This window comes from Choristoneura fumiferana, chromosome 20 (assembly GCF_025370935.1).
Source record: "Choristoneura fumiferana chromosome 20, NRCan_CFum_1, whole genome shotgun sequence".
Lineage (NCBI taxonomy): Eukaryota > Metazoa > Arthropoda > Insecta > Lepidoptera > Tortricidae > Choristoneura > Choristoneura fumiferana.
Genome location: NC_133491.1, coordinates 8,575,448 through 8,596,757, shown reverse-complemented (window position 1 = coordinate 8,596,757; position 21,310 = coordinate 8,575,448). Strand labels below are relative to the sequence as shown.

Here is a 21,310-nt window from a genome sequence, read left to right as displayed (position 1 = left end):
CGGTATTGATGGAATTTCATTAAATCCTTAGCGTATTGTCGTGAGGGGTTCAATTTAATCAGATCTTGTCGAAAATTGTCCGAATGGTTACACGACTAGTTGATTAGTCGAACAAATTCAATTTCTTACGGTATAATGTAATGAGATGAAATTCTTATGTTTACAGAAAATTGGTCTCTGAATAAAAAATACGTAATTGCGTGTATCTATATCGTGATAATTAAAAATCAATTGGCATATACGATTGCGTTAATGTGAGTACAAATTACGCTACTTTACTAGTTATGTTGCGAATAAAATTTCATATTTGAACAATTTCATTAGTGTCGTAAGTTACCAAGTAATTAAATAAGGAAATGAACAATGGAAGCTCAGTGTTTCCTATGAAGGCTGTATTATGCTGACTCTGTTTCCATTGCATTACGATGTTAAATATTCCTAATATTTTCAAATACTCGTTGGACTTTGCTGTAAAAATTGCCGACATAATTCTAAGCAAATTCGGCAAAAATAAGACTGTAAACTTGCAATCTAGTTAGAATGAGCAGGTACCGATTATGAAAGTTTCCGATTATAATTATATGTGTTGTAGAATCTGATATAAGAAATCTAATACAATATGCTATGCGTCAGTATTTTCCAGATATATTTCCAACCACGGGGTAAACGCTTCAGTTTCTAATCTAATTTGCATAACAAATACCAAGAACAGTACTTTCGTGTTATTTTTTGAGTACTCTAAGGAACACTGGAACGTAATATAAATTAATAGAGGGTTTACAAGGATGTGTAATCTTATCATACCACCAGCAAGGCACACAACAAAGTGTAAACAACAAGTGGGTACTACTTGAGCAGAACTTTCATAAAATTGAAACTACCAAGGAAGTATGCCGATCGCGAATAGATTTTCACTTGTTTTGGGAAACAAAGCGTGCTTTGTCGATGCCCGTGCGCAAGCTAATTGGTAAAAGTGAAGCTTTTCTTGCTCCATCAATGAGAAAGGCAAATAGACGAGTTGCCGCGTTTTTCTATTCTGACTCATGCTGGTTGCGTATTCTGTGCTCAATGAGCTGGCATGCAAGTTTTACGTGAATGTTGTTCCGAGAAGCGATTTCCGTAATGATTGTGTATGTATGTAAATAAGCGATTGGTGTAGGCCTTCGCTTAATTATAGAACGATGCAGGATATTCATAAAAGACGCAATTGTGGGATCTTGCACTCCATTAAATGATCTACTTATTTATCTATCGCGTACCTACTGCTTCTGAAGGTTAAAATCTTTTTATTATTTTCGCATACAATTTGTGTAACTATTGAAGTTAACGGCACCTTTGGAAAAAATTAACTTTTGGAAATTGAACACTTAATGGAGAGAAGGTAATACCTAGTCTTACTCGAGTTACGTTAAATTTTCGGTTAGTTAAAGGTTTATACGAAAAATTTTCCTTTCAATTTAGTAAATCTTAACTGATCGGAAGTTTTTCTTCGACAGAAAGCAGTTCTTCGACCGTTAACGTACGTTGTATTCAAATTAAAATTAACATTTGACTTTTGAAGCTGAGTGCGGTTGTTCCTTAGTTTACAAGAATAGAGCCTCCGAGCAACCTCCGTCTTTTTCACTCCAAAGGAATCCAAATTACATTACATCTCGCACGCGGTAGGGTATAGGTACAAGTAAAACCAGTATAATGCTGTAAAAATGTGGATATCTGAATTAGTGAATAGTTTTAATGGTTCCGGCTACAGTTTTCATTAGTTGGTTTATAGTTGTGCTAGTGATGAAGTCTGTCGTTGTCTCTCTCTGTCGAATGCAATTGTATATATTTGTCGCATCGCCCTCCTCCCACTCGTAGCTGTTGGCGCGACGCTACTGCTCCACGGTTCCACCAGTCGACGGCCGCTCGCGTTCTCCGATACTACTGCGAAGCGGCCCCAATGCTATCGGAAATCGACATCAAACATAACATTAAGTGAAAAACATAACTTAAAGCAAGATTAATAAAATAATCACATACTAGTGCTAAGTGTTTTTTTAACGTAGAACATATAATTAACAATAGTTATAGCTAATCGCAATAGAATAAAATTCACACAAAAGTTTTGGTGATTGGTGATAAAGTGTAATTACTGTTTACACTTTTACAGTAGTGATTCAAGAAACACAGTGTAACAGATGATAGCAAACTCGGAGTTAATGAAGCGAGATATAATCCGTATTAGTGGAGGATTTGATGCCGCAGCGAATAAGGTACTACAAACCGGATATTGTACTAGACAGTCGTCTGACTGCTTCACCTATAGCCACACAACATTCTCTTATTATGTCCAATTCTTTTGAAAAACGATCGATCTCGAGTTTTGGGCCTTTTGTTGAAAGTATAAATTCTTCCCCGAAGCGGTAAATTATAAGCATCTTTGGTCCAGTCACGCACGCAAGGGATAAATATTTAGAGTAGGAGGCATAAAGTTACCGCCACGGAATGATGCTCGCTCCCCTAATAATTCACCAGGTGCGGCGTCAACTCAACAGGTGTACTTCATTATAAGTAGTATATGCATGTTTGATAAACTGTTAATTGCATCAGAGTTAATTTAGTGCGGCTGACCTTTAAGATCAATTCTAAGATACCAACTACCTGCATTAAAAATATGTAATTGGAGTAGATCAATTAGACCCATTCAAATTGTTGCTTGGCCTGACTTCGATCTGTGGGAGTGCGAAAAGATGTATTTTTTGCAAAAGTTTAAAATTTCTTTAGAACTATGCAAACAATACCTACACATGTTTAATTTAATGTACCTCTTCATACATATGTAGGTACTTCACTTATCTCACTTCTTTTTGTGGAATACCTATGTGATCATTCAAGACGAGCGATATCGACGAGTTCGTCTTGAGACATCAAAAAGACATCAACGAAATTCGCTTAAAGTTTGGTGCCGCAGATCTTAGGTAGGTACGTACCATACCGTGTATCTTGTAGGAAACTTGTTTTTATGATAAGTCATCATCTAACATGATCATGCAAGCGAAATATCAAAACCCATAAAAAAATGCAGGACCGAAATCGTTAGCACGTAGGTATCATCCCACGCCGGTCTGCGTAAGGTTTTCGGTGTTTCCAGAGGACAATACGTATTTATGAGTTTTTATTGACCGCTCTGAGTCACGTCCACGTGAGGAGATCAGCTGCTAATAATAATTTGAAGCGAGGTATTCTTGGGATACCTACTTACCATAAAAAAAAACCTACATGCCGCGCTGTGTCATCGACATCGGTGACGAAGATCCCACCTCACGGGGCCATTACTGCGGCGACTTGCCTCAAAGCAGGTAGTTGAGAGACCTTTCGCAAGGAGTTTTTTGTCCTCAAACCTTTGTTCCGCGAGGGGCTTGAATGACGGCGCGACGCCATGGTATTTGTTTGTGTTTGCCAAGCACTTGTTGCTCATTCTTTACTTTTACGTCGTAACTGTGCTTTTAAATTCCCATAGACTTGCGCTTTCTTCATAAATACCATGACAGTTGACCACTAAACGGTTATTATTATGAGCATTCTATCGACGTTTACTAACGTCTTAATAAATATCAGCGGGACACTGCGTATTGTTCACGCTTTTATCTCTGTTATTCGTTAAAAGTTGGATAGATCTTTCTCTGTTGGCTCATCGACTAATTTATCGTAACGATTGACCAATATTGACTATTGCTTTCTCAAGTGTTTGTTAATGGGTGTTAGTTGGTAGTTGTGTAGCGCTGAGCTCAGCTGAGAGTCCGGGCCGTGTTTGTCCCCCCCCCCGCTGCTGCCCCGGACACCCGCAGGGTGAGTGCCCGCTCCCGGCCAGGAACGCCACAAACACTACGATAGGCATCAGAGGCATTTCAACAAAAACCTTCCTTCCTCACGAACTTTTGTTACGAATCTTTTCGTAAGCGCTTCATCTGCTTTAATTACAAACGGATGAATGGAACTGGGTTAATTTATTTATACCATTAGTCATCTCTATGCGTTTTTTAACTACCTACATCTTAGACGGAGCGCTTTAATCTTTAATTCACCTTTGTCGGAAATTCTACAGAACTTTCTTCTTTCATGGGCCGTGTCAATAAATATTTATTTCATTTCTATCACTTTGTAGTTGGTATCAGAAAGCAAAGCGATTGAAATTTTATTATGAATTGATTTGGTTTGGCTTGCAGTTACTGCCGGTCAAAGTTATTACGAGTGTAACTTTGCCGTATGATTTAGATATTTATTTAGTCCCGTTCAAATAGTTCCATAGGTTTGCGCTCATTCAGAAGATATAATAAATTGTCGGCGTTGGAAACAGTCGTTTCGAAGATGCTGCAAACGGAAAGCGATCTTCTCGACCTTTAAATGTCTTTAACTCCGAAGCGGGTATCGCAAATTAGGTATTGCGAAGCTTGAAAGGAATGCGACGATCCTGCTCGGTCGGATACAATGAATCATATCTGTGCGAAATATCTAAATTGAACACTATCTAACCTAGGATGAGGCTGCGACGTTAACTGCAGTGGAGCTAGATAGGTATCCTATAACTACTTATAGAACCTTACTTAGGGGCTGTTTCACCATCCATTGATTAGTGTTAACTGGCGGTTAGGTGTGATGCCGTCTCTATTTGTTTTGTTCGAATAGACGGCATCACATTTAACCGTCGGTTAACGCTAATCAATGGATGGTGAAACAGCCCCTTAGCCTTCTAAATACCTATAATGGGAGAACTGTGAAGTCTTGCGCACGAGTTGCATAAAGCCAGGCTCAGGCTTAATTAAAACCTTGTTTCAGATATTGTTATATTATGTTCTAAGAATAACCAAAAAATATTTTTGATTGCTATTTATAAGGATTCATATATTAATTAACTACCTATCTTATATTCAAGTCATTCATACCTGCTCACAAATTATCACGATCAATAAACAGGCCGGCAAACAAGCTGCTACGCATATACCGAGGCAAAACACTGAATACCTACCCGTATAGGTAGCCATGTTTCTCATTAGTGTTATATTGGTATATGAGTGCCGGAAGTGCTTAATATGGTGGTGCCTCAAGAGACAAGCCTCTGGATAGGCGAATTATGTAAGTAGGTAAACAGGATAATACTTGGTAAGCACACCTAAGCTTAGTCTGGGGAACGATCATAGACTTTAAGGAAAATGAAGGTTTAATCTCAAAAGCCTTGAAGAATCACTTTTTTACTCGAATATCTACGTACTTATTATACTTTACATCAGACACAAAAAATTGTGAATAGGGTTGTCATGTCACTGATGCGAAATTAAATCATGCTCACTCATTTCTCTTGTCAACTGTCTTAATTTAGTGTTAAATGGTTGAGGAAACTAAATCGAGTACCGGGTGGAGCCCTGAACGATAAACGATGGGTTTGCAGCGAAAAAGTTCCGATAGATAGGTGCGGTCAAAGAAACTCAATCGCGTACCAGGATGGCACCCTTTTGCTGCAAATGTCACTTTAAATTAATCAATTCATGTTGACATGCCAAAGAAAACATGGTTAAATTCATTATGAATAGATTCCACCATGGTACGTAATTTAGTGTCCTCAATTCTCAACTTTCTTATCTATGGTTTCAACAATAAATTATCAGAAGATGACAAGACAAATATTTAAATATTAATGAAATTTTGACAGCAGATTCCTGCACATAGCTCTATCTAGGTACTAGGTCATGCAATGCACTAACGTGCAGGAATACGAGTTATGCAGTTAGTTGGCCGGTCGATAGGTACAGGCTGCGGCATTCGGTTGCGTAACACCTGCACTTCGTTTATCTCAAAAGCACAGTTAACTTTGCTCTTACAGTTTACACCCACTCCGACAAGGTTGTTTACTGACAAACATTCAAACTAGGGCCCGCGGTCGCCTTGATACACGTGCACAGATAAAAACACTTAAAGTTTTAAAGAGTTTACGTAAACGCGATTCGGTTTGGGAGATAGCTGCGACACAGGGACGTCTCGAATAAATCGTTTCACCGTTTTCAGCGAGAAAGCTGTTCGCATTTTTATAGGCTAGAACGCCAGAGCGTGTTACATAAACGCTTAATAAAGATGATTATTTAATAATTTTCTCCCCTTTATAAAACGTAGACAAAATTGCGAACAAACGACTGTAATAAGGGATCGGTGACAAGCGGCAAGGTGGCTTTCTCTTGAGTAATGGAAGTTTAATTCCGCTTTTTATTACTTCTTGGCTCATTAAAGTGTCATATTGCATTGTATGGCACCTGTTTGCAGATGTAAGCAAGCACCTGGGCGATTGCTGCCTATTTTAAGGCATGGAAATGGATAAAATAAGAGAAAATCGACTAATCAAATGAGTAAGAAAAAACATAACTGATACACCATTACTATTAAGGTATAAAAATATGCAAGAATGTAAGCATCACTGATGGTATGAAATGGTACCCTTCGTTTTTAAGCTTCAGAGGGCAGTTGCGGTCAGTTAGTCAAAGCCACTTAGTAATTCAACGATATTAAATTTCGTAGAATAGCTGCCAAGGGTCGCGTTACTTATAAATTATAATAAAGTGCTCGTTTGACGCTCGGTTATGTACCTTGTGCTCGAGATGGTTCTGTAATGATAAGAAGGCGGCTTGAATCTACAAATATCTACGAAGTAAACAGACGTTTTGTAGCAATGGCTCCAACCAATTACGAAGCAACGCGTACCTAATTTGTTTACATTATTATCATCATAATACGAGAATACTACTCAGCGCATTTAATCTTTATAGCCCGCGAAATTGTTTACAAAACATTCAACGTGTAATTACTTTATGTAAATAATTAACACTTAAGTATTTAGTATTCCAGTATTTATTCGCACAGTTTAGGGTTCTGTACGAATATGTGGCAAGTATTCAATTATTAAGTTTTCTTCGGCTAATTTCGTTACCCTATCCGATCTGTACGAGCACGCTCGACATTAATGTTAGGCTGACGCTGCACCCTCTGTGTACGTCACACTGTTTAGGTACGTAAACTTACGCAATTAAATGTATTTCTTTCATATTATTTTAGTGCAATAAAGGTACTCTACCAGGACGGTTACATCTTTTACTTAACAATTCGTTCTTCTAACATTATAACAGTTACAATATAACTTCAACATACCTTCAACATTTGTAACTGTAAGATCTATTAAACTAGTAGACCCTACACGATCCCTAAATCGAAAAATAGTCGTAACTACGGAATCCTAAAAAGGTGTTCTGCCTTTTCACTAATTATTGTTTGACAAATGTTTCATTTGCCAACTGTTTCATTTCCCAAGCCTCAATTTACTCCGAAACCAAAAAAAAATCTCACACAGTAGGTTAGGTTAGGTTTGTTTTATGAAAGTTCCGGAAAAAATATGGTTTCAGAAAAAATCGTGAGTTGGGAAATGAAACAGTTGCCATGTAAAACATTTGAGAAAAAACAATTGTGCGAAACGGCAAAGAACCCCCTAAAAAAAGGTCCCAACTGATATTTATTGAAATACTATTTCAGTAATGACTCTAGAGCGACGTATTAAATCTAGTCTACAAGCACCTTAAGGGTCTTAAGAGTCTTCACTAACTCGAGACGTTATCTCGCCTCTTAGCTTAACAGTTTCATTCAACCAGTAGGTAGAAAACAAATAGTGTAGTGTACCTAATTAATTAGCCAATAAGACTTACCTATTTTTAAGAGATACGAAAAAAAAATATTCTGTTGGTGGGTAATTAGATGGAGTTTGTCACTATCCCGTAGTTTGTAGAGTCAACCATCTAATTTCACGAATTGCAGGGCAGGGTGATGGTAGAATTAACTGCGCTACTATATACGACAGATTTTGAACGGGATATAACTAGAACACGCATCTACCTATAATAACCTCTCGAAAATACGTTTATCTAATGTAATAGGGTACCGTGAATCATTTAAAACGGCTACAAGACCAATTAAAGCCTTGCGAGTAACTAAATGTCCGTCACAATTAAAGAATACGAATGTCTACACGTAAAAATCTCAATAGCACTAATAATTCCAAGTATAATGGAATTTTAACGCTAATCTAATGTGTTCAAAATTGTTTGTCATAAACAAAAACTTATATTAAAGGCGAAGAGGTAGGTGTACGATGTGTGTGTTGTGTAGGTACCAATACCTACTTTAGCACTCCGCAGTAAGACATAAAAGGTATCTTCTACTCGTAAAAACGTGATATCGCCGCAATCAGGTCACGATCGCAAAGGCATGGACCCTTTTGATAAAAAATATCTTTATCGCGTAGATAATTCTACCTAATCAGTAATTATTTTCATTAACCTAATTAAAGGAATTGGTATAAATACATTACATACGTAACAGACAAAAATATCTACTTTCTCGCTTGAAAAGTCGTTTCTCATTTAAACATTTAAAGTAAGTTTTCTAAAATGACATGAATTATTTTAATTATGAATCTAAAATCCTACCAATACTTGCCTCCGTGCGTAGACTAATTTAACTTTAGGAATGCGTGTTGATTATCTAAGAAAGTGGTGGGCCGAACTATGGGATATGAGTAGGCGGTCGCCCTACAAAACCTTTTGACGGTACGTAGAACCCGAAAACAGCATCCATGGTATTAAGATTTTTAGGGTTCCGGAGCCAAAATGGCAAAAACGGAACCCTTATAGTTTCGCCATGTCTGCTCAGGGACTATCAATGCTAGAAAGCTGTAATTTTGCACGCATATATATGTAAACTATGCCGACAAAATGGTACAATAAAAAAAACTAAAAAAAAAATGTTTTAGGCGTTTCCCATAGACGTAAAGTGGGGGTGATTTTTTTTTTCTCATCCAACCCTATATTGTGGGGTATCGTTAGATAGGTCTCTTAAAACCATTAGGGCTTTGCACTGAATTTTTCGATTCAGTGATTTGTTTGAGAAATATTCAACTGTAAAAGTGCAAATTTTCATTAAAATCGAGCGTCCCCCCTCTAAAATCTAAACCGGTGGGTGGAAAAATTTGAAAAAATTCAGGATGGTAGTAAGTATATTAAACTTACTAGAAAAACTATAACAGTAAAGTTTTCTTGAGAATTATTAGTAGTTCTACTCTTAAATAGCAGCCTATAAGGTATAAAATATACCTAAACTTGGAAGATTCCGTATAAAATACGAAATCCTTAGAAAAATATTAGTTAATTATTTCATAATGGCTACGGAACCCTATTTTGGGCGTGTCCAACATGCTCTTGGCCGGTTTTTTTTGTTAAATATTTTCTCGGCACACTTAAATTATAAGGAGATAGAAATCGTGATCCTACTGCGATTTTTCTCACTGTATCGCTTACAAATTGCACACCTGTCATCTAACCACAATGGCTTTCTTCTCTCACGGATTCCAACAGTCTGTCTGATGCTGTAATGTAAGATGAAACCATGTTTTACGAGACCATTTTGCACTTAAATATTCAAACGGAGCACTCACGGAGCCATTTTATCACGTGGCTTACTGCCCGTTTTACAACTTTATAACATTTTAAAGCCAAAGTTTAAGTTTATTTTTAGTAAAAAGAAGCATTCTATAGATAACGAATGACCCCGTGCAACTATGGCACGGTTCCAATTGATAATGCCGACGTGTCTTATCGGTAAATGCTCATTAGAATTGAAAAGTAATAACATATACTCTTTTAAAATAATATCGAAATGTTCTTGAAACTTTCTATTGCAATAAATTTTGGTACGAATAAAGTCTACATTACGCCATACTCGGAATTATAGTTGCGATGGATGGTTGGTGGGTGACATAAGAATCGGCCCGCATCAAAATGCAATTACGACAACAAAAATGAAGTTCTAAAAATAATCATTGAATAAGAGTGGTACTAACCAACATGTAAGTATATATTTAGTCTACACATATACAAATTCCTTTATTAAAGCAGAAATTTGAGATTAAATTAACTAAGGGTTGTAGTAATTCGGTACTTACTATGTTGATGAATGTTGAGTGAAAATTGCGGAAATTTATATTATATTTTGTGAATCGCAGAACTGGTTAAATGTTTTGAATATTGTTTCCGGGAGTAGGTGTTAAATATTTCCCATTAACCTTTAATAATAATGGTTCAAAGTTGTGTTACGAAATGTGCCTCATTGTCTTCGTACAATGATCTAGTAAATAATCGAATAATGATGTACAATACCGGCAACTTTTTTTTACCCATATAAATTACACGCTAGTCTTAGAGCTTCAGATGCAAGTAGGTAATTCACAAGATCGTTATTAATTACTGATACTACATAGTTGTAGATATAGATAACATCTAAACATTTAACTTTAATTCTTAATTAACATGATTAATGTAAATAAATTGCTGGATGGATTGCTAGCGTTTTTATGGAAAGTAAAAGTTGTATCTGTAAATGAATGCGGTTGGGGTGGTTTTTATTCTGTCTCGCTTGTTTTAGCGGTAGGTAGGTAACGTTATGCAAGTTTTGACCATTAATCAGTTTAATCACCGCGGAGGTTGACGGTCCGTTATGCCCACAGGCGAAGTGTTTATCAATTAGAGTTACTGTCTAAATAAAATTCTTATTGTTATCGGTTTCTGTTTTAAGCAACCATGTAACCTTCATGTCGTTTGTGGGTTCAAAGACACATCCATTAAACATTTGATACTCGTTTTGCAAGTTAGAACGTTCGTATCATTGTTTTTAAAAGAAAGGTATGGTAATGAAGAATGAAGTAGGTCTTAAAATCAACGTGGCATAAAGTTCTAGGGCTTTTTGTTAACAAGCTACCGTTAACATGTCTACTTGTTCCTATTGTTTCTGGTTTAGTGAACTTGGGTAGTTCCGTTCCGTAGTTTTAGATAACACTGGTAACTTTACCCGTGTTTAGCTTGAACAGTTGTTGAGACAAAAAGAAGTCACACTGAGCCTGCCACGGTCTGCCGACTGCAACGTTTACTCCTAAATTGACATAAGTAGCGCGTTTTTAACAATTGTGTCATTTTCATTTTTCAAAACGCGCTTTTAATTTAATGTTAACCGTAACGACCCATCATTTTGTCATACAAATTGAAATAGCTTATATTTTTATTTGGAGATTCAACTTTTTTGGTCATCAACTCTCCCAAAAATACTTTTCTAAAAACATTCCATTTGTTCTAACTTCATCAAAGGTCATCGAAATGCCACTTCTGTTTGATAAGTTTAGAAAATTATTAAGTTTCAGAAAGCCACTGAATTCCTAGTCATTGATTCTGCCGCTAGATTATAAACTGGTCCAAAGACCCAATGCGGAAATTAGAAATATGTACATACATAGATAGTATCTCGTAAGACATTGAAATCGATATACGAAAGGGAAGCCGGTATTTCCTTTGGAAATTAGTTCACAGTTAAGTATATCTTGATTAATGTTTCTGGCAGATAGGACCGACGTCAGAGAACGGCTCTAGCTAGAGGCTTTAATGTACGGTCACGATCTTTAATTTGTTATCGATTTTGTAAATAAATCCTTTTGGATTATCATAAGAGATATTCGGTCTCAGTTAGTGGTAATATGGTATTTTTAAGCCGTATCCCACATATGATTTTGTAGGGCGAATTGTAGGGGTGGAGCCAGCGTTGTAATATTTTGGATGTTTCGATTTACATGTAAGGTCTTAAAAACAACAAAGAGCTGAACATGGTACGCAACAGAAAGAATCACCTTGTATGCACAAGTCTTAATTTCCTCACACGTATAGCCGAGGAAACTGATTCACGTACTAGAGGGTGGTACCTTTTCAACAAACAATTTCACGATGATTCTTTTGGCAGATGTATGGAATGCAATGGCAACATGATATTTCCAACCAAAAGTTACTCCCAGTTACACAGTTCAGTTTCTTTGAATGTACCTACTTGAGCCAAGCACCCTTAGTACGTTAGTTTTCGTCACAACTGTAAACCATGCATTCTTTTCTAACCGGTCAGCGTATATAGTGGCGGATGTTTTATGTTCGAATAACGCTAGTGTGCTAAGCCCCTGGTCCATGGAGTCTGTAGAAAGGAGCACGCGGCACCAAGGACGAGGCGCGCGCGCCGGTTGTTCACCTCGAACTCGTACGTCGCAGGAATGCGCGGGAACTGATCGCTTGTGGTTGTCCGATACAGCCTTGCGCTATCAGTTTGCAGTTATCGGCTGTTCTTTAGCTGGTTCACATTAGTTCGGTGCGACGGCTATATCGGAACAACGCGTTAGAAGTCGCCTCCGTGGGCGACCGACTCACCAGCAATAGGTTGACAGTGCATAATAGCTTTAAAAGTACAAAAGTCACTTTATGGTGGCTCTACAATCTTTAAAATTCTACGAGTACCACCAAAGAGACAGATATAAATATGCATATACTGGAAACGAAGCCTACATAATACTGCCGTTGCACGTCAAACGTCAAATGCGAAATGATTGATGATCTCGCAGACTGTAAACCGGGGTGTTGAAAAAGTGACAGAGGAAATCAAGGAGAGGCAGACTAAATATTATCGTACGTAAAGTCTTTTCTTCTTCTTTCGGTGCCCTCTCCTATCGGAGGTCGGCGATCATTAGGGCTATCCGAACCTGCTGCTCGATAGAGGGATCTGGTACTCATTCCGAACCAGTCTCTAAGGTTTCTTAACCAGGAGGTACGTGTACGGGCAGGTGGTCTGCGGCCTTGTATCTTCCCCTGGATAATAAGCTGAAGCAGACCATACTTGTTGTTACGCATTATATGCCCCAAATACAACAGCTTCCTCAGTTTTATAGTACGTATCACTTCCAGCTATGCGGTGAAGGAAAATATCGTGAGGAAACCTGCACAAACCTGCGAAGCAATTCAATGGTGCGTGTGAAGTTCCCAATCCGCACTGGGCCCGCGTGGGAACTATGGCCCAAGCCCTCTTGTTCTGAGAGGAGGCCTGTGCCCAGCAGTGGGACGTATATAGGCTGGGATGATGATGATGATGATGATCACTTCCAAGCTTTTGTAGCTGCTAGCTACACACTTGGTTGTAGAAGATGCCGTCTGTCCAGAAACTGGGACAAGAATATTATTTCGCCAGGCGTAATATTCATTCTCTGCAATACTGTTTCGTTCCTTACTCTATCCGTCCATGATATCATTAACATAAAAGTCTTTTGCTGAAACCTATTAATTCGATACTAAGTCTGAAAATTCAATTGTTGTCATTTTACATTGAAATTTTGTCTACCAGTTTAATTATCGCAATTTTAAGCGCATACTTTATTGCAAAGCATTAACAAAAGACAGTTCTTTATTGTATTAATCCGCTCACTTCATGCTTTAACTTTCTAACGGTGGTTTTAATTGAATTTCGACAGTGTCACCAATCCGGTGCCTTGTAACTGGAAATATAAATACATATATCAATTTCAAAGCAACAGTTTTCGATATCGTTTTCAATAAAAGCGTGTTGATATTATAGCCGTTATCTCACGTTTTGTTATGTAAATGTAACTCAATATTTACGTTACTCAATCAACCAACGAGTGCTATACAAAAGTCAATAATAGATCGTATCTGGTATCGTTGATTGCTGTACGAGAAGTGATATCGATTACCCTGTATGCGTTTACCTGCGTGCTATATATACATGCAATCGTTGTGATTGACTGCTATCCTACTGCAAACGAATCAAATTATGTGTTGTATGTACCAAATTTTTTTATTGTACAAAATAAATAAACAAACAAAATTGATAAACGTTATATATTTATATGTAAAAAGGCGAATTAAGAAAATAATAATAATTATGATTACTTTAACAAATATTTATCCCGCATCGTTATTTGTGAAAAAATAAAACGTTCCGCGTGCATGGTTTTTGCAGCTATAGCACTTCAAAGTTTCACAACGAAACGAGCGTTTCTATTTTTCTACAGTCATGTCAAAATACCTATGATGGACAGACAGACAAGCGAAACGAATGAGAATTGTTAAAAATAGGCAATTATGTGTTAGAAACTGACTTGTTAAGCCTACTTAAAAAAGTGTCAAAGAAACTCACAGTAGTTAGGTAAAAAGTGTCGAAAATTTTAATTAATTTGAAAATAGGCCAAGTACGAGTCGGACTCGTGTACCGTGGGTTCTGTACACGTTTAAAAGCTAGCAAAAAAAGTTTGTAATATTTTGGTAGGATAATTTCTATAAAAGTAGTTATTTTATGTATTTCTTCTCATTAGAGGTGGAAATCACTGGTTAAAAAACAACTTGTTTTTAAGCCACTAAAAAAAATTTATAACTGTGTAAATGTCAGTTACGCTCTGTTGATTGCTTGACTTGACTTTTTTGATATTTTTTTTACATTTCCAATAGTCCTAAGTAAATGTTACTTGTCACTGCTACACAATTCTGAAACTACATTTTCGCCCGACACACGCATAGGCGGACAGCAAAGTAATCTTATAAAGTTCAATTTTTCCTGTTTAGGTAGGTACGGAACCCTGTAACATCACTGAAACTTTGATTGCTAAAGCGACAAAGACAATGAAAAGAGTCTAATTGATTAATAAATGAGACTGGCTATTTCAGATTTCCTTGCCGTTTATGCAATACGGTCAATAAATTAAAGCAAAAATATGATTAAAGTGCACAACGTACATATATACTAAATGTTCACTATTTTTATTTATTTATTATATGTAGGTATTAATGATACACATAATTACATTTGATTTATTTGATCGTGAGGAAACCTGCACAAACCTGTTCAATGTGTGTGAAGTTAATTAACTATAGTAGAGTGTGCAGCAGTGCGTATATAGTGGGATGATGATGATGATGATTAATGATACATGTAAGTGGCATGCAGTTCGTAAGTTCCATTCCAGTTTACTTACATTACTTATCTGCAAATGCCTAGCAAATGCCACTGAATAAACACTGAATAAATTCTGTTCTGTGCGAAGTGGATCGTTCCCACGGTGGAGACTTTTGTGGTTTCTGACCGGTCTCGCATAGAAAACTGTGTTTATCGCTCGCTGAGAAATAAGAGGTTTGTGTGCCAGTACCTGCATTATAAGGGCCGTCGATGTAGTATAGTAATTAGAATTTATCGCCTCTTTTACAACCCATGTCCCACCCATCTAGGAAAGTACCTACCCACATACCCAATATATTCTTTTCTAAAAGAAAATAATCAAGTTAATTATAAAGAGCAAAATGGCCAAAGTAACTCACGAAAAATGATTCAATGTCATATTTTCGTAACTATTTATTACTTTAGAGGTTGTTGAGCGAATAAATTTAGTATTAAACCTACAAATATTTGTGGGATTAATGCTTATCGTATAGATCTATCATAATTATGAAAGTTTTAAATCTCTCCAAGTACGAAATAAACAAATGAAAACCTTTATAATTCTGAGTAGATGCTAAAAAATTTAATCACGTTAAATAGTGACGGAACCTACAAAATGTTTGACTAGAAAAATTTGCTTGTGGCGCACAAATTACCCGCACAATTGTATTGTTAATTGATTGTCGCATAACGGAATGCTTCATTCATATTATTTTTGAACGAAATGTGGTGTTAATGTCTAATTTTTAAATTCCACCCCAAATTTCTACTTCTAATTCCAATAAGTATACTGCATGCTTTAAAAATCCGCGTTAGAATTTGGACTTCATTGCATAATAACAACCATTATAATCTATTGAAAGGCTTTTAAAAGATTGAGTATTATCTTCTGTTACGTAAGTGAAAATAAGTAAATATGTAATCAGATGCTATCAGCTGTCAGTCGTTCGCAATTAAAGGTTATTATTGTTTGAAATCCTATTGGAATAACAATACATTTATAGCCCGTTTAGACATTTTTGTAATAGCTGAGAATGGATGCATTAATATTTATTAGGTAAAACTGGATTATTTCTTATATTTAGTATTACAGAAACAATATGTATACGACTAGCTGTAGCCTGTGAGTCCGTCCGCGTAGAATTCTTTTATCGCTATCCTGTGGGAACTATGCAATTTTCAGTGGTTTAGACATGAAGAGGTAACAAACAAACAGATTTGAAACTTTCGCATTTATAATTACTAGTGGGATTTACTTGAGAGCTGTTTATTTCGTCACCTGCAATTAGGCCGTGAAGAGAATGCCACGCTATTTTTAATTGCTCAGTCACTCCAGCAAGAGTATTTTAAAAATGTCGTCAGCTTGCAAATCAATTTAGGCTGCTTGTAAAATTCACAAACGTTTACCGACGGTTCCTAGAAACAAATTTAGTCTCTCGTGAGGCGCGACGTTAAAAAAATGTGAATAAAAATGTAAAAATTCTGTCTGGGCGTACGTCAAAACTTACTCAGAAATTTTGTTATACCTTTACGCGAGACTCAAATAATTTTAATTAAGAATGTTATTACGTACATGTTGTCGCAGAAATTGCAGCAGAAATGCCAAGCTTAGACCAAAGGAATGCACCATACTTCAACAAAAATCAATGTACCTGGTTACACAGCATCAGTAGGTTCGATCGATGAACAGGCCCAAATTCGTCTTCTTCTTTTTAAATTACTGTCTTGAATGCTAGCAATCCCTCGGATATAGGTGAGGTGTACGTGATCAACGGCTTCATAGGTTATTTACAGCAATATGGCTCTTAAGTTTAGCTATTTAGTTTATAAGGGCGCATACTTTAATGTAGGTCAATACAGTAAGATTGACATTGAGGATTGCTGTGGCTGTCGCGTCGTGGTCTAAATGTGTAAACAGAGATAATCGGATGATCTGGCGCTCTTCCAAGTAGACCAGCCACCAGTACTCGTATTTTATACGCTCCGCAAAATTACATTAGATACACTTGTGACCCAGACTAAACAGACATTTCGCGGCGTCTGTCCTGAATGCCTTTGTGTTAAATTTGAGCATTAAACATTCGTGTTCTTGTTTATGTTTCGCAGGCAAAATTGTATTAGGATACCCTCCGGCGTGTTACGTCAAAGTCGTAAAATGTCCAGGTGTCCAGGTTGTAGAATGACCAGGTAGTACAATGTCAAGATCGTAAAATAACCAGGTGGTAGAATGTCAAGATCGTAAAATAACCAGGTAGTAGAATGTCCCCTCCAGTTATATCCTTTTTTGTTCGTATAAATAAATTATGGATGGTAAGATTATAATTGGAACAGACCTTATACTCACCCAATCGTTGATGACCAAATCTACAAAATTGGGTTTGCAAATTTAAATCATCCTAACTTTCGGAGACAGCAGATACAGTTGACCTTTTGATTCCTGACCTACCGCAAAATGATTTGGCAGTGTCGTAATGTCAGACAGTCACAGAAAATCTATGGTAGGTATCTATGAGAAACTGATTGCAAGTAAGAAGTACAAAATAATAATAATAATATCACGGGACACTTGACACCAATTGACCTAGTCCGTAAGCAAAGCTTGTGTAATGTAATAAGAAACAGAAGTTTTCCTCGGCACGTCTCGGGCACAGTCAAGATTCTCAGCACGTCCTGGGCAGAAAAAACTGAGTTTCTCGTCGTTTCTTCACAGTCGGGACTAGTATGTTTTATTTTTATTTTTATTCGACTGGATGGAAAACGAGCAAGTGGGTCTCGTGATGGTAAGAGATCACCCGCTCCATAAACAGTCTGCAACACCAGTGGTTTTCCTTTTAATGGACATAGTATGCGACTGGATGGAAAACGAGCAAGTGGGTCTCCTGATGGTAAGAGATCACCACCGCCCATAAACATCTGCAACACCAGGGTTATTCACACCGGCTGTCTTACTCTCCACGCCGAAACACAACAGTGCAAGCACTTATTAAAGAAAAATAGCCAGGCGCTGTACGACACATAAAAAATACTTAAACTGAAATATCATCCCAGCCTATATACGTCCCACTGCTGGGCACAGGCCTCCTCTCAGAACAAGAGGGCTTGGGCTATAGTTCCCACGCGGGCCCAGTGCGGATTGGGAACTTCACACGCACCATTGAATTGCTTCGCAGGTTTGTGCAGGTTTCCTCACGATGTTTTCGCAAAGCTCGTGGTAAATTTCAAATGTAATTCCGCACATGAACTCTGTTTGAGAGGCATAGGTCAAGCCACTAGGCCACCACGGCTTTTTAAACTGAAATATAGTGTCCATTAATTGCTGACACTGGGATATTAATTAACAACGTTCAGCTTTATAATGTGTAACCAGCATTACTAATTATATGCACACGCCAATGATTAAGTATGGTTCTCTGAGCAAGCGTTTGCGCAGACATTTAACACGAACCGGTCGGCCGGACCTAGACGCATGTCATTAGTTCGCATCCGTTGATAATCTTGCACTCGCCGGCATACCTGATGACTGACATGATTCATTAACGAACTAAGTGCGGTCCAACCGGATGGACGTGTGGTCTGACAAAGCAATAAGTATAAACAAAACTCTATCTTTGAGGTAATGCTATTCTTGGGTAGTATTATTTGGTAGGTCGGCTCTATGATTCACAAATAATGTTGGTATCCCAAAACGCAAGTGCACCACCCCACATCGTGGGCGTATTGACTACCCAGGCGCTCGCGATCGCAATCGTCATCTCTTTCTACGATTTTAACTTACTTTCAAAGAATTTGACGTTATGTTTATTAAAGTTTTTTTTTATACAGGTGTTTTTTTTTTAATAGCCTTTTTTTAATGACCTGCCCAGTTCCACTTGACTTTGGCGGTCTTTGTCACCACATCAACAATTCGGGTTTTGGAGCGCAGTTCAGTGTTTCTGATTCTATCAGCTCTTGGAACACCTATGTAGGATACTGCGCTCCATAGCCCGCTGGCAAACCTTGAGTTTGGACTTCTGGGCCTCAGTCAAAGTAAAAATAACACCATCAAAGGCGCACGTCCGTTCAGTATTTCATTTATTGGTAAACGGAGTTCCTTACTAAGGTCTATACCTATACTCGTACATACATACATTACACCTACTCTTAATGATCTCATTTTAATCTGACGTTTTCCTAGTTGTATAATAATGAATATTGATAAAAATGATTTCATTGCGTAATTGATGAAATCATTTATGTCGGTTGATGATACAAACCCAATTAAGCAATCAATAATCAAATGATATTATTACTCGTATATCTATCTGATAACTACATATATTATGGGTGTTTTACGTCTTTATCTTATTGGCAACGTCAGCTTAATAACTCTTCATTTAATGACACAAATATGGTAGAACTCGCAAGCATTCATTTACATTTTTAGGGTTCCGGAGCCAAAATGGCAAAAAACCCTTATAGTTTCGCCATGTCTGTCTGTCTGTCTGTCCGTCCGACTATTAATGCTAGAAAGCTTTAATTTTGCACGAATATTATATGTAAACTATGCCGACGAAATGGTACAATAAAAAAAATTTAAAAAATTTTTTTAGAGTGCCTGGCATAGACGTAAAGTGGGGATGATTTTTTTTCTCATCCAATCTTGTAGTGTGGGGTATCGTTGGATAGGTCTCTTAAAACCATTAAGGGTTGCTAAAATGATTTTTCGATTCAGTGATTAGTTTGTAAAATATTCAACTTTAAAATGCAAATTTTCATTAAAATCGAGCGTCCGCCCCCCCTCTAAAATCTAAACCGGTGGGTGGAAAAATTTGAAAAAATTGAAGATGGTAGTAAGTATATCAAACTTACAAGGAAAACTATAACGGTTAAGTTTTCTTGAGAATTATTAGTAGTTTTACACTTAAATAGCAGCCTATAAGGTATAAAATATACCTAAACTTGGAAGATTCCGTATAAAATACGAAATCCTTAGAAAATATTACTTAACTTTTTCGTAATGTACGGACGGCTGGCGTCCGACACGCTCTTGCATTTTTTAAAATCATCATCATCCCAGCCAATATATTATGTCCCACGCGGACCCATTGGGGATTGGGAACTTCACATAAACCATTGAATTGCTTTGCAGGTTTGTGCAGGTTTCCTTATAATGTTTTCCTTCACTGTAAAGTTCGTGGTAAATCTCAAATGTAATTTCGCACATGAATTCCGAAAAAGTCAGAGATGCGAGCCCGGGTTTGAATCCCAGATCCTCTGCTTGAGAGGCTATAGGAAGAGAGAAGCCACTAGGCCACCACTTCTCAATGTACATTTATATTTGCAAGTTTACGTGATAAATCATACCTTCCCCTATTTAGATTAACATTCGTGAAACGTGGAAAAGCTTACAGAGCCTGTAAGCATATTATGTATAATATAATGTAGTCATATTCAGTTTAATTCAAATTAAGGCAAAAGTGGCTCTACAATTTAATAATAATTAATAAAATACAATATGTTGTGATGACAACTGCGGATAACTAATTGTGACAACAAAGAAAAAAAAATATTAATAAACATGGTTTACTAATGTATAGGCAAAAATCCAAAGCATCACATCCAAAATATTTTACTCAAATTATCATTTGGCAAAAATCATTTGCTTTAGCTTTAACTTTCGCAATTTTACAGTTTTTAGCAAATTATGTTTTAAATATTTACTTAGTCATGTTTCATATAACCAGTATTATTTAGTCAAATGTTTCGTTGGCATAAAGCACTCTTCCCAAATATTGCATGGCATAAATAACCTACTTTTCTAGTGACTCTGCCATCATATTCACTAACTACTAAGCACTTCGTTTCTGTGGGGGACGCAGTTCTAACCTAACCTAACCTACTTTTCTGATAGCAGTTCGTTTCTGTGGGGGACGCAAGTTCTAACTTGACTAACCTACTTTTCTGGTAGCAGTTGGTTTCTGTGGTTGGTTTTGACAAACGTGTTTTTGGAATATAATTTTAGCCAAAAGAAAACGTTCGCTAATAAACTTGACAATGTAAAATTATGCAAATGATAATTTGACCAATGCATGTAATGTATGTAACTACTTGGTGAAATTTTACGGGACGACAGGCATGGCATGGTATCTGCAAAATGTAAAAAAAAGGTATGATCAAGATAGTTTTCCTAATAATATAAAGTTACTTGGTCTGTCTGTCTCTCTGTCTGTTAAATCTTCACGCTTAAACCGCTGTACCGATTCAGATTAAATTTGGTATGAACGTTTTGAGATTGGGAAGATAGATTTTATCCTAGAAAATTACATAGTTCCCGAGGGGTAGCGATAGACGAATTCTTCGCAGACGGAGTTATGAGCAATAGCTACTTATATATCGTAGGTATCGGATATAGATATCGCTAGAGCAGTATATCAAACACGAATTATTAATTTACTCATAAAGT

At 37.0% G+C, this 21,310-nt stretch overlaps 1 protein-coding gene across 10 annotated transcripts in view; it reads left to right on the top strand.

Moving 5' to 3' along the window:
* kmr (pleckstrin homology domain-containing family A member kramer) overlaps positions 1-21,310 on the top strand; it is a 72,486-nt gene that overhangs the window by 12,116 nt on the left and 39,060 nt on the right. The window contains exon 1 of one of the 10 annotated variants that reach the window (XM_074103472.1): positions 1,803-2,252. The exons of the other annotated variants lie outside the window; for them this stretch is intronic. Coding sequence (XP_073959573.1) covers positions 2,236-2,252 — 17 coding nt within the window. The 5' untranslated portion in view covers positions 1,803-2,235. Of the gene's footprint in view, positions 1-1,802; positions 2,253-21,310 lie in introns of those variants that run through there. 10 annotated transcript variants of the gene reach the window in all.